The following is a 15,611-nucleotide window of genomic DNA, read 5'->3' on the forward strand; positions in this document are numbered from 1 at the left end:
ACCTGGTCTTAAAACGAATTACAGTAGTTAGAAAACAAATGACTTTTAAGTTTAACAAATTTAGATTTTTACAGCTATGATGAGAAACGTTTAAAATTTACAACAACCCTGTCGCGTCCTTTGAGATATACTAGTGATGAGACAAAAGAGACATTAACCGGTATCGGCACCCTCGGGATTTGGCAAGCAAGCACCGCACCGCACACCTACCAAGACCGTCTCTGATTCCATCCACGAGCCACTGGTAGGGAGCAATTTTAACTAGGTGGATTGTTTTAATATTTAAAAAGTAAAGACTATTTTATGTTATTTTTATGTACGTTTCTTCACAAAACTATATTTATAATTTTCTTTAAAAGTATATTCATACAATTGAATATTTTGTACCAGGTATGTATAATTGTATATCATCACACATTTTATTTTAACAAGTAAGTTTTTATAATTTTATTTTTAATTTTAGCCCTTATATTATAGCTAGCAATTTAGAATGTAATTGTGATATCGAAAATTTATTTCAAAAAGTTTTGGCTCGAGACCATATAATGAAAAAGAAAAAATTTGTTCGACATTTTCATGATAAAATTTATGAAGATATAAAATGGCTTTGTGGATGCATAAAAATGCAAAATTTGTTTTGTTGGCCTTGCCTACTATTTTCAAATAAAATTAGTGTGTAGAATGAGATTGGCTTTGACGATTTAAATAATTTGAGTAAAGCTGGCAAAAGACACGAAAATCCTAAATCTCGCATCGATTCTTTCGTAAAATTGAAGCAATTTGGAAATCAAAATAGAATAGAATTTAACATTAGTACACAATATAAAATATATATTGAAAATTATAACAAGATAGTTACGGCTAATAGATATATTTTAATTAGTAGATGTTATCGAAGCGAGAATTGGCATTTAGAAGGCGTATGAATCTATTAAATCTAATATAAGAGAGTTAATTATATTGAACTTGCTTATTTATTAAGTGCGTTAGATAATCTATTAATTAAAAATACATTTAGAGAAGTCTACGGTTTTTACTGGCTTATCGAACAAACGAATACGAATGGACCCTAGACCATTGCTGACTGATTGCCTCTGGAAGTCGGCTTCTTATAGAAACACAGCTTCCCTATCATCAAATGTCACGGCACGCCACTGTTACAGTACATTTGACAACTTTCTGTCAGTTTCATTTCGAGGTTCCCTTCGTCCCAGATCCTGTACTATGACCGCCGGATGGCTGAGCGGTCAAGATGGAAGCCTACCGCTCTGGGGATCCGGGATCGAATCTGGACGGGTCGAAATAGCATCAAGAATTTTTCAGGTGGTGGTTCGTTCGGATATGTCGCATCCCGTCCCTCCCCACCCGACCTACCATTGTGGGCTTGGCCGAACCTGTATGCTCATGCTAAAAGAGATCCTTTTAGTGCCCTTTAGGAAGGAGTTAAGTTAAAAAGGGGGCCACATGCCTGTGGATCTATTGCACCAGCTTAGTTACAGACTAGTAACATTCATATCTATAATTCCTTCTTTGAAGAAAAATTATTTACTTATGTGAAACAGACGTGTAATCCCTAATTAAGATAGCTGAGGTTTTTCGCAATAAAACGCACATCTCTAATAATTGTAAAGATTTTGGGCATTTATATACCAATGATAATTCAAAGATCGCTGTGGCAAAAACAAAGTAAACTTCAAAATCTTTTCACAAAGAAAGTAGAATCAAAGACTTGTTCGAAAACGTTTTATACCACGGAATAAAAAAAATTGAAGTTATTTCAAAGATAAGGCATGGAAAGATTTAAAATATAAGTATCAAAATACTGTATTTAAGTATTTGATTAAAATTTGACCATTAACACAACCGAAAACCATCAAAAACAATATAAGAAATTTAGAGTAAAAATAGTTATGAGCAATATTGCAAAAGGCTTTTTAATTGTACAAACAAATGATTTTTCAATTAAACCATTTAACAAGACATAAATTTTAAAATTCATTTAACAAGGTTCAAAAAAAGTATATTTCTAAATTTCTCGAACTTAATACGGTCTAATAGTTCAGCGAATACAGTAATACAGTATATCTGCCACTTGTTCTATTGATTTTCAACTGAAAATTTCACTGCGGGTCTCTTATTTGGGGTAGAGATTTTAGGATTATTATTCAGATTCCTTAATGCTTGAAGTGCATCTTCGTGTCTGGTAAAACCAACAAAACCAAATCCTATTGATATATCAACACCTTTTTCATCCAGAACTTTAAGATTTCTCATAACTTTAGCACATGTTACTTGCTTGAAGTCCAGCAACTTTCAAAATGTTTTCTTCAGTTTGTTGTCATCCATATGTGGAGGAACATTATGAACACATAATCTCACTGGTAAAATAAAATAGTGGAGATTTTTCAATAAACTTTTCTTGTATGTTTCTAGCTCTATTTTTTTTTTCAAATCTGCTTGAGTCACTCCCTTAGCAGCATCAGAACCAGCCCTTATTAATCCTTCTGTTAAGAGCTTCAAATTTCTGTTGTCTTTTCTTTATTTCTTCTTTATTTTTTAATATCTTTACGGCGCGGCCGGATGGCCACGTGGTCAAGATGGCAGCCTACCACTCTGGAGGACCCGGGCTCGAAACAGAACGGGTCGGAAAATTCCCAGGAATTTTTCGAGGGATAGTCCGTTCGGATATGTCGAGCCCCGTCCCTCACCACCCGGCAGCCCCATTGTGGGCCTAGCCGAACCCATAATGGACTTGCAAAAAGAGGCCCTCTTAGTGCCCACAGGGCGGAAAAAATTAAAAAAAAAAAAACTTTACGGCTAATTGTCAGACTCACATTTAATCTTCTTCCATCCAAAATAACATTTTTATCAGGTTGAGTCGCTTCAGCTATGATTTTGTCGACTAGTTCCCAGGTTTCATTTTTAATAAATGCCTGTTTTTCCTTTCAATTGTTCTCTTCAGCTAGGATTTTTACTGCTTCTTCGTAAGAAAGCAGGATTATCATTTATTTCAGTCTTAACGATGTTTTGGTCGTCCCAGTTTACCTTTATCTCTCAACGTGTAAGGACTATTGCTTTGAATTTTATCACTCCGATTTTCAGTATCTTCAGTATCCGATTTTCATTTTCTTCTTCCGTCATTTAATTTCTTCCACTTTATCCAAGCTCTGTACAGTATTTTCTTATCTGTATTTTCTTCACAAAATTCTTCCAATTTTATGTCTGTTCTTTTATTCTTCTTTTCTATAATAGAAAATACATCTCTTGACACTATCACCTTCCTTTTCTCGTGATCCTATAGTCTTATCCATTAGGAGCATATCCTACAAATGTTAATTTCTTACTTCGATAGTCAAGTTTCTTCAAGTGACCTAGACCTTTGGCATGTGCTTCACATGCCAAAGGTCTAATGCCAAACATGTGCAAATGTGATAGAACTAGTTTAAAACTTTGTCCATTTTTCGATAGGTGTTGGTCCATTAGACCACCTATCCATTCGATAGGTGGTTTTTGTCCATTTTTCGATAGTTCTACAATCTCTGTAGGACTTCTATTTAGAAGATATGCAGCCACGTACATTGCTTCTCTCTACATTTCATTGTTCAAGTTAGAATAAAAAATAAGAGCTCCGGCCTTTTCTAATAATGTTCTGTTTAACCTTTCTGCTCGCCCATTCAATTGTGCAGTATATGGCATTGTGTAATTCCTTTTGATTTACACCAGTGTTTCTCAACGGGGGCGATATCGCCCCCATGTGGGCGTTTTTCCATGTTGAGAGGGCGATTAGTAACAATTTATATATTGGGGCGAAAAACAATTTTCTGGGCGATATAGTAAAACATTATATTAATAATAATTAGACAAATCACTAGTCACTAGTCTATTCAATTTCAATTAAATGAGTCACAATCAAATTTAATCGGATTCATTCCACTTGACAAATCGATTATTTTTTTTCAAATTACTTACGCCCAAATGCCAGTGGCGTACCGTGGGTGTCAGCTGCCCGGGGCGGAGGAAAATTTCGGCTCCCCTTATTTAGGTATTTCAATTTAAAAGACCAAAATTCAGTTTTGTCACAGAACAAGCAATGAAAAATTCGGTGGTAGTGCAGCGACCTGTTTAAAACAGTTCTATTGGATATTAGCGAATGAATCGTACAAGCAGGAAAAAAGGTCAACAGGTTTCGCAGTATTTCCTCGGATGAAAAAGTTACTAGTTCACCCGGACGGCGACCTGATTCCCGGACTGTCCGGACGATAGCACTATCGTAGGCGCGATGCAAGTATAGATTGTGATGTTTCAAATTTTTACAAGATATTATTATTATTTATTGTGAAATTTTGCCGCCCTAAAAAGTGCCCCCCTATTACGGTACGCCACTGCCAAATGCCCTAATTTTCTATGATAGTTGTCAGTGGTTTTGTTTTTCTCTGTTAGATGTACCTTTTCTTTATTCAATGTTACAACGTACTGTACATACCTTGTATTTATTCAAATAGCACGGGAATTATATGGACTGATGCCGGCGCCTGAGTATAAGGGAACGCCTCCGGAGATTTCCCGATGGTCCCATCCACCACTGCATAAGATCATTCTATTCGTCAAATAGACATTTTTGTTGATTTAGTTTATGATCAATGAAACTATTTTTACAGATTGGCTTTTCCCCCCTATATTTTGGTCTTAAATATTCAAAATACTTTTTTAAAATATATACAAGGTATATATTTATCATTTATGATTAGTAGTGAATAGTATGTATTATTATTATTATTTATTTTTAGCATTAATAGATTTTCTACTATATAATACAAATTTCGAGGTATATTTCATCTAAAATTATTGGAACATATCTGTGTGAAGTACCAGACGGAAGCCGCTTTGAAAATCCGAAGGTGACCACTCTATCGAGAAATAGAGATCCATTTTCAGACACGAATAGGGAAAATTAAGTGTCCCGATTGAACAGTGAAAGTTTTTATTAAAACAATAGAAAAGACTAAAGTGGAGGGAAACGTGGCTGGATAGGAGTCGGGTTTAGTCGCGACGTTGACCTCTCTCGCGCCCTCCAACAGGTTTCGAATTGTCACCTGGTGACGATGAGAGACCAATGAAAAGGCGACTTTGGGTGAAAAACTGATAAATACAGGGCGATTCAAGAACGTGACATTCTTGGTTCTTGGTGCTGCACTTCAGTTTTTTGCGATCCTGCAGATCAACAGCGATAGATTTGTTGACTCCTAAACTTACCGTCGCTATCCAGTGACGTCTTGCTTCGCCCAGATTCGCCATTCTCCAGAGACTTTCGCCCGAAGTAGTGCCGCACGCCCCGGGGCTGTCGATCGCAACGTACGACATCAAGGGACAGAAAGAACTTCCAACCGAACGTCGGACTCGAGTGGACATTTCATTCGCTCCCCGAGCTGTGTTACGTCGCAACTTTGCAAAACGTTGTAAGAAACTCTTGTGTATATAATAAACGGATTAAAACAGTGTTTTTCAACCTGTGGGTCGCGAAGCCTTACACAAGGGGTCGCGGGTAAAACAAAAAGACAAGTGTTTGTAGGTCCTACACTACATTAAAAAAACTACAATTTCAGCGAGAAGGCTGTACCTGTTTATTATATAGTACAGTTGGTTTTTTGATTGTCATTTAGGTCCGAATTATGGGTGTCGCCTGGGCCTGGGTGGGTACGGCCCACCCCAGAAAATGATTGCCGAAAAAGTGTTGAGCTGACTTGTAAAGAGAAATAATAAGTAGAAAAGTAGAAGTGAAAAAACCCTTATCCTAAAAAAAAAAAGGTCAACAGCACTCCGAACCCATTGTTATTATAAGAAGGAAGTAACATAATATACGTGTCTTCAGTTATTGTCGATTCTCCCTAAATTCTCATTTTAGTCAACAGTAATTTCTCTCAACAGAAAGAAAATTAAATACATAATTTTTTAAATCACTGATATAGTTTTAATATGGCCCTAGGAGATCGCCAGAATTTTTTAACTAGTAAAGAGGTCGCATATTCAAAAAGGTTGAAAAACACTGGATTAAAAGACGGAATGCTTGTTTCAGAGAGTTATTGCCACTCGTGACCGCGCGACGATCCTGATAGACTCCCCGGTCGGCAAACCTTACATCTGCTTATAAAAATTGTGCAATACATAACAATAATACAACTCAAACAGTATTTATTTATTTACTAAAACGTTGTTTCATTTTATATTTAAAAACATTTATTTATAAAATTTAATTAGGAAACATCTGCTGCGCATCGAAATCCTAAATTACTAGCAGACGAATCTGGCGTGTTTTGACTTCTAGCTGCACATCTGTAGCGATAACAGAATTTCTGAAAAATAAAATCGCTCTTTAAAAATTTTATTTTCTCAAAACCAAATTATTTTTATGGGATAAAACTAGAAACAGAATATTTGAGCAATTTCAAGTTAATTCCATCATCACCGAGAACCATTAAATTGAATAAAAATTCTATTACCATTAAAACAATTTAATTTAATAAATTGTGATGTTCTAAACTTTCTTATATAGTCGAAGTTCTTTCATTTGTACAATGAAAAATTTCGACAAATAGAAAATTGAGTTAGAGATTAAACAAAAGTAAAATTTTTCCATGCATTTATTGACACAGTAACATAAATATGCTATGGAAATAAACAAACTTTATTTAATTTATATGCCTCTATGTCCTTATTTTCTATTTGTTATATATTTTGACTACGAGGACTTAGCCTATTAATAGGACGTATTACATTGGTGTTTTGGCTATAGCAATCCAGGAAAAAATCTTATTCAGAGAAACAATCCTTATTGATCACCTTGTATTATATCTGTATAAGATTTATTCCTCGATTGCTAAAGCCAAAACACCAGTGTAATACGTCCTATTAACCACTTGCCATACGAATGTTTTAAAGGAATTTTTAATTAAACATAAAAAATACTTAAAACTGAAAAAAAACGAAAGAAATGCGTTAATTTTGAAGAAAAAGCTTCAAAGTTTAACTTCCTTTGTCTCGCCTTTCTGTGAAATTTGACACTGATGAGTCATTGTTTACACAGCTGGATGACCTTGAGAACAGCTGGAGTCCGATTTCCCGGGGCATTCTCATAGACGTCTCGGGAGGACAAGGGTTTAAAGTAGGGTGAATGCTAGCGGGCGGTATATTTTTAAATAATTAAAATTTTAATTGCGATTTCCGACCCCCCGATTTAATTAAACTTATATATAATAAAATATATTAATTAAAAAATTAAAAAACTATTGGAGGTCGTTTTTGACATCAGAAAGTAGCTTTAAATAACTTTACCGAAGTCAAATCCATGCACTACAACTTTAGAACGATTAACTAATTTTGATAAAAAAATCGCATTAAAAAACAATTAAGTGTTAATCGCGCGTCATTAAAGGTTGATTAAAATCGCGATAAAATTTTTTTGCGCGGGTAAAAATTTTTGAAAAAATTTGGAGACTTAAAAAGCATTCCAAAAATCAAAAAAATTGGGGGCCGAAAGAACCGCATTTTCTGTACCGCTATGTAACCTGCCCTAGTTAACTCGGGTCCGGACGTTAAGTTAACTCCGTCGTAGACAAAAAATACAAACTTCATATGTATATATAATTATAAAAGCAGGGGGAAAATGCAAAACGAAAAACATCGTTGTTACAAAATAATGTCTAGTGCAGTGTTTTTCAACCTGTGGGTCGCGACCTCCAGGGGGTCGCAAAGCCTTACACAGGGAGTCGCAGGTAAAAGAAAAAGAAAAGTGTTTGTAGGTCCTACACTACAATAAAAAAACCTACAATCTCAGTGATAAGGCTGTTTATTTTACAGTACATTGGTTTTTTGATCGATATTTAGGTCTCAACAGAAGGAAACTTAAAACGTACTTTTTAAAATCACTGACATAGTTTTAATATGGCCCTGGGGGTTGCCAGAATTTTTTAACTTGTAAAGGGGTCACTTATTCAAGAAGTTTGAAAAACACTGGTCTAGTGTCGTAATTTCTGATTGTTTTTGTCTAAAAAAATCTTGCCAGAATTGTTCTCTAAAGATTTTAATGCATGATGCGCTTCGTCAGTAACATTCTCATTATACCATGTTTTCTCGAAAATAAGACCTAGCAGAGGTTTTGCTGAATTGCTAAATATAAGGCTCCCCCGAAAGTAAGATGTAACAAAGTTTTTTTTTTACTCCTAAGTCATTGAAAGATGATTGAAAATGGCCATTGGCTTTTTGAAAGTACAACCACTGATTGGTCAGCAGACAATCACGCCATACGGCATGATTTGCATAAGACTATGGCTTGGGAATCACAGCTTTGCATAACGTTACGGCTGGTGATGGCTAATTGGTCGGCCGGGAATCACGCCACATCACATTTGCATAGTGCTACGGTTCAGTAAGCACTAATTGGTCATTGAGTCCGATGTCGATGCTATAAAGGAGTTAAGTTGAAGCGAGTGTGGGAAGAGGGCCCACCAGTGGCCGAGCGGTCCTCGTCCCCACACTTGGGGTGGACTTAACCCTGAACACTGGGAAGTTCGGTCGTGGGCTCGCACCGCGATCGGACAAGCTGACTGCAAGGAGTTTTCCAGGTTTCCTCCCTGCCAATAACGACTGAATAGGAGGCCAGTTCCCCATAAAAGTCCTCCCGGAAGACATTCTTTCCCGCGCGCGCGTATAGGCCGTTTGATGCAGCTAGCTCTTCGGTCACATAGCGATCAATAAACGTCTCTCAGAGAAAAAGCATTTAATTAAGGCAGTAATCTCCATATGAACCAAGGGTGTCGAATAAAATAGTGTGGGAAGTCCACTCCAGCACAGGAACTTCGTAAGTTCACTTCAGTTTTATTTAAGTTTTGGCTGGGAATAAGGGGGTCTTTCTTGTTCGTGGGTGTGCCGAGGCTACCTACATTGTTGGTTTTAACCTGGGTTCATTATCAACGACTTTGGATTTTCAAGAATTTGCTGAATGGAGCCATGGACTGATCCGGATGAGTCATGCAGTAGTCTCTGGGATAGTAGCTGCACAAGAGACAATGCAAGAACTGGCTGATGATTCAGAAGAAGTCAGGTTTGGTGAAGAAAATATAGAGGAGTCACCTGAGATAGAAAAGCTTGGTGAATGTAAGAAAATTAAGTCAGTAAGAATTCGAGTGGAAGAGAAGATTGAAGTAAGAGACTTTGTTCATGCAATTAACTTGAAGCTAGAAATCACTGGATTAGTGGAACAGATGTATTATCAACCTGGCAATGTAATAGAAATTGGCTTGTCATCAGTAGAAGCTAAGGAGAAATTAGTTGGAGAGGAAATAACAATAAATGAAAAGTTTTATTTGATAGAGAGCGTCGAAGCAGAATTAGTAAGTATAACTTTGAAGTATGTGCCATCAGAGTTTGATGAGTTTTTGATAAAGAAAGCAATGAGACATTATGGAAAAGTGATCAAAGTCAACCTGAAATACCATCCAGGAGAACTTAAAATTAAAAATGGAACTTATTTAATAATAATAGAGACCAGACAAAGGATACCGAATTTTATTGAAATTTCTGGTAAAAGAATTCAAGACTATTATCTTGGGTTAAAAGAACAATGCAGGAAATGTGGTAAATATGACCACAAAGCATGTGAATGTGTAATTAAAAGCTGTCATAGATGTGGAGAAATGACACACTTGATAAAAGAGTGTTTGAAGTGTCCATTGTGTCTGAAAGAACATACGGATAATTGCAGAAAACTTACCTTCTTGGAAATTGTTAAATGTGGATTTCCAAGAATTTGAAGTAAAAATGTTGAAAAAGGGAAAGCTAATAAAACAAGAAAAGCTGACAGGAAACAAGAAGATAAGGATGAAGGAAAAAGAATAGAAAGTGAAAAGGAACAAGAGAAGGAAAGTGAAAGAGAAAACCAGAATGAGATAGTTATATGAAAAGAAATTAAATTAGGAAACATAAAAGAGAAAAATACAAAATGAGAAAGTTAATAAGGAAAATCAACAGAAAAGAGATAAGGAAGATGAAGTGGAAATGGATAGAATAACTAGAAAACGAGGGAGAAATAAAAAGGAAAATGAGAGGAAAAAAGAGATAAGGAAAAACCCAAACAAGAACTGGTAATGGATAGAAAACTAAAGATAAACTTTGTTAATATCTCTGGAATAAGTATAAGCAAATATTTTTGGCAAACTTAGTGCAAGTGCAAGAGATAGATTATCCTGGGATTTCAGGATACTAATATTAGAAACTTTTTGGATTTAAGGGAACTGAGGAAATTGTTCTCTAACTATAATATTTATGTGTCATTTGCCATAAGAAGGAGTACTGGCATTGTGACGATGATAAAGAATACGATAAAGGTACAGGACTTTGAAAGTCCTGTACCTTTATCATACGGACTCAAAGGAAAGAATTCTTGCTGTCGATTTACAGTGAGTGATTATTTTTTGAGAATTTTAAATATTTATGCACCTACGCGAGTCTGAGAAAGGAATTCTTTAATGGTCTAAATTGTTTTTTATCAGTAGATAAATTGTACCGTTTGGGGATTTTAATAATGTTATGACAGCATTAGATAAGAATACGCATCTTTTCTGATGGTTCTAGAAAGATTTTATCTCTGGTCTTAGAAGATTTTAATCTTAATGATATTTTTCGGAGTGTTAGTCCCAGTTCCCCTGGGTTTACATGGGAGAGAGAAAATGTAAAGGAAAGACTGGATAGAATTTATACTAATATAGAAAATTATAATATTGAGAGTATTGTTAATTATAATCTGGGTAATCAGGGAAATCAAGTTAAGCTATCTGATCACAAGATGGTAGAGGTTGAAATAGCAATAGGAATACAGGAGAGAATTAAGAAAAATATTAGAATTACAAAAGAAACTTTAGAGAATGTGGAATTTAAGAGTAATGTTAAAAAATTGCTAGAAGAAGAAAGTGGAAACATTACAGGTGAAAGATGGGCGATAGTAAAGAGAAAGATTGGAGGGTTGATTAGTAAGACATGGAGGAAAATCAAAAAAGATAGTTTTAATAAGATTAAGAAACTGAGAAGAGAACCAAGGCTATTATTATGAAAAGAGGAGAAAAGGAAATTGAAATGATAGAGACGGAAATTGGGTAAGGAAATTGAGAGAAGATGTAGAGAGAGTTATGTTATATATAAAATGAAAAGGCTAAGGATTGGAAGGGAAATAGATACTAGAAAATAGATATAGTGTGATTGCTTTGCTCACCTCATTTGCTCTCTTTGCTTTCTTTCCCTTCATATCCAATATAAATCATACTTAAGACTCACTGGATGAAAACTGAAACATCGATCAATTATCTTTGATGTACAATCACAATGTTATCAAAATCTGAAACAACCATAACCATGTCCTCTCTTTATATGTTTATTTTAATAAAAGTACTTCACCAACATTAGACACTTCTTAATTAAGCTTCCACAAAAAAAAGACAAAAAAAAACCAGAATTAGAGCAAATCACAAGAGTTTGCTCTATATTCTGTAGAAGCTTAAGAGGTTTGCTGCTATCTGAAAATAATATTTTATTTGATGATTGAAGACTTGAATGAGATATAAGTATACATACAATTCAAATTAATTCAATATTTTATCCTTACAAGATACAGTATTTTCATTTAATGTTTCAAAACTAGCTTAAACACCAATGTGCAAATATAAAATATTTGCACATTGGTGTTTAACAAAATATAGATAATAAATATGAAAAATAACAAAAATGTTATTCTTAATTAACTAAAAGTATGAAAATATTTTTTATTTATCTTTTAGTAATAATAGTTAGAAAATAATAATTTCTTTTCAAGTTTACAATTAAGATTTTTTTATTAAAGATAGTTAAAAAAAATCTTCAGAAACTTATATTACTAAAATTATGCTAATAATTAAAATTACTTATTACTTCATGGCACATATAAGAACCTCCCTTCTTTACTTTATCTTTACCCTGAGTTGGTCCAGACTATAATATAAATATTTAAATTTTTAGACAAAATATATAAAGTTTTGTATTGTAATTTTATTTTATTACAAACATATTTCTGAATGTCATTATTACTTACAGGATTTTTCTGATGCTTTGCAGAATGCTGATTTGTCCACCAATCTGCTGTCCATTCCCAAACATTTCCAACCATATTTTTTAATTCATATTTATTAGAAGGAAATGATGTAACCTAAACATAAATATCCAGAAAAAATTTAAAACTTAATACAGATTCTTAAATATTTGAAAGGATTGTAATACGGGATGTCCATAAAGTCCGTGTGCAATTTAAAAAATTTATAACTATTAGTATTTGTGATAGAAAACGTCTGTAAAAAGTATTAGAAAGCTTAATGTACATAGTTTAAGTAAAATTATTTAGTAACTCTTCAACACAATAATTTAACAATTTTTTGAAACTTTAAACTTTAGAGAACTACAAAATCATATTACCCTTTGTATTACTAATGATGGTGGACATATGGAAACTTAATAAAATATAAAATAATTAAAAATATATAGATTTTCTTATTTCCAATACATTCCACATAATTTCTCTATCACAAATACTAATAGTTATTAATTTTTTAAATTGCATACACTATGGACACCCTGTATAAGAAAAATAAATTTAAACATTTGATTTCTTAATTTACTTAATTTCATACATGATGCATGCAAAATGAAGAATTAACAATAATTTTCTAATGCCAAATTCATATTTTTTAAGTATGCAAAAAATATAGTCTTTGACTTCAGTATTAGAAGAGAGTTATCCTTTTACTTTGCATATTTTCTTTAGATTATCATCATTCTGATGTTCTAAATGAATTGTTTTTAAATTAAATAATTACAATCACAATAATTTACAGTTTCCATTAAATTTATTAATTTTTTTTTTTAAATTCATTTAGAGTTTTATATTAGTAAATATATTTTTGTTATTTAAAAATTTTGAAGATCTTAAATAAATGCAGTATTATAACTTAAAACATGTACAGTACTTTTCTATTTAGTAATTGTTTTAGTGTTCTTACCCAGTCTTTATTTAAAACAAATAATATTTACAAAATCCAATCCAAAATTGGAATGGAATACAAAAAGTAAACAAGATGTAAACATATTTATAACATATGATTAACAATGATAATCAAATTTTACCAAAATAGAACTGAAATTACATAATTATGACAAAATATAATTGTTATTCTATGCATATACAAAAAAATCCACAACATAAAACAAAATATGAAAAATGAAGGACATTGTAAAGGTTACAGAGAACAAAATGATGCATGACAATAAAATAAGAATTAGAATAAAATTTTACACAACAGAAAACATCTGAAATACAACTTAGATGGTAAGAATATTGCAATTACAAAAGAAATAATAATAATACATAAAAAGTTCAATAGAAAGTCATAATGTCAATAATTTAGATATAATGTATAATAAGTCAGTGGGTGCTGGGTGCAGGAACTTTGTGCCTGTTTACCTCAAATACAAAGTACCAGATGAATAATAATGACGATGATGCCTTCTAAGAAGTTAGAAGATTATGTTCTATAGAAGAGTTGGAAACTATTAGTCATTATGCAGTTCAGTAGAGCATGATAGAAATTTTTGTTTTCCAACAATGTATGAACTTCACATGACCAGTGACAGCTGCTTTCAGTGATGGTCTGTTCTAGGTACTTTCATACATAAAATGCTTGTGTGTGTGAAAGTATGCCAAAACTTTGATGTAATGAAGACAAGGCAACCAGTATTGCAATCTGACTGTGCTATCAGTTTGTTTCAAGTGGCATATTATGTTCAGAATAGATCTTTGTGCAGCTGTAAAATACTCATAGAATCTGTGCACTGCTTCTTATATATTTTGTCTCATTTCTCAATAAAGTATAATCATTTTGCAATAGTGTTTATGAATATAAGGCATTCTCACAGTGTGTTTTACCAATTAGTGGCCTGCACACTGTCAGATCTTTTATAAAAATGCCATCATCAATATGTCACCATTGTTTATCAAGAATGCATTTTTAATTTGCATCTCATTCTCATTTGAAAAATTTGTATTACTGCACAGAACCATTGTGCAATGTCCTTTTCTGAATGAATTGTTTTATTACAGTACAGCGTCGTTTATCCGAATCAATTGGGGACCAAGATTGTTTGGATAACTTATTTTTCAGATAACCGATTATGTACGAAAAAATATATTAACCTATCCCGTGTTGAAATTTTTCTCCGTTGCATGTCGCTTCGCGTTGAATTTTCGTCGATGTTAAGCCTAACGAAAACTTTTTAAAATAATAATCGTGGCTATTGTATCGTTAAAAATTATTTCCTTATTTTTTACAAACAAAATAAATATATTGAAAAATATAAAAACAAAAAAAATATACTTTAGAAGTTGATCTAGTATCAAAAACGTTCGATTCAGCACAACGCACTGTCCTCAGAAAAACACCACACAAAAGTGCGAGTGTTGCCAGCTAAAACACACATACCAACAAAAAAAATATTGGAGTAGCCCAAGATATAGCCAAAGATTGCAGTGCCACAGCACTAGCAAATATTTAAAATTGCCGACTGGAATGCTTTCAGTTAACCGATGTTTCGGATAACCGGCTTTCAGATAAACGACGCTCTACTGTATAAACATTGCAATGAAACTAATGAATCATATGTATATACTCATACAATCTTAGAAAGATCTGTTTTGTTGGATAAATGTTAAAGCGAACACAATGTACAGTACGTGTTTTACGATTTTAAAAACTTACTGGGGCAGTTCCAAAATAACCATCATCTTTAGTATTTTCTTCTGGAAATTTTCCTTGCCAAATATTAGCGTAATGTTTATTTTTGGGCATTAATTTATTACCCCAAGGGAACAATCTATTAAAGAAATTATTAAAAACAAATGAATATAAAATATTTTATATATTGATATTTTAGTAAAAATCTAATTTTACATTTTGAAATATATTTTAATTAATAATAATAATAATAATTTTAAAGTTCTAAATTATTAATATAGTTAAATGCAAAAAATAGCATGAAAAAATATTTATTATTATTATTATCACATTTTTCTAATTAATTTCCCTTTTTGTAAAATATATAATTCTTTTTCACAGAAATATATATGTATTATAAAAAATGTTTGGACTGATTGGGACTACAAGACTAAAATGGATTTTCAATACTAATAAAGCATATATTTTTGAACTTGATCTCTGACTCCATTTCATCACTTAACTTACAAGATGTGATAAGTCTGTACAATCATCCAAATTTGAGCTATGTCAGGAAGATTTCATATCTGAATCATCTAAATAAAATCATCTTAAAACTGTTACATATAACATTACATATATACAGACAATATTTATAACATCTACTTGCAACAATCATCATTTCTTAGTAGTTTTTATATGAATTCAGTACTGAAAACTTTGTAACTTTGTCTATACAAATATATATATATATATATATATAATAATTCTCAAAAATAATAATAATAATTTTTATCTTTAGCCTTTAGTAAGTTAAACATTTTAACAGAA

At 32.7% G+C, this 15,611-nt stretch overlaps 1 protein-coding gene across 1 annotated transcript in view; it reads right to left on the bottom strand.

The window, feature by feature from the left end:
• Positions 1-6,067: 6,067 nt before the first annotated feature.
• LOC111642207 (sulfatase-modifying factor 1-like) overlaps positions 6,068-15,611 on the bottom strand; it is a 31,825-nt gene continuing 22,281 nt past the window's right edge. Inside the window, exons 5-8 of the mRNA XM_023388503.1 lie at positions 14,826-14,940; positions 12,113-12,226; positions 11,953-12,012; positions 6,068-6,350 (exon numbers count right to left, since the gene is read on the bottom strand). Coding sequence (XP_023244271.1) covers positions 6,252-6,350; positions 11,953-12,012; positions 12,113-12,226; positions 14,826-14,940 — 388 coding nt within the window. The 3' untranslated portion in view covers positions 6,068-6,251. The remainder of the gene's footprint in view (positions 6,351-11,952; positions 12,013-12,112; positions 12,227-14,825; positions 14,941-15,611) is intronic.

Source organism: Centruroides sculpturatus, unplaced genomic scaffold, assembly GCF_000671375.1.
Source record: "Centruroides sculpturatus isolate CEXI.00-Female unplaced genomic scaffold, Cexi_2.0 scaffold1613, whole genome shotgun sequence".
NCBI classification, from domain to species: Eukaryota; Metazoa; Arthropoda; class Arachnida; order Scorpiones; family Buthidae; genus Centruroides; species Centruroides sculpturatus.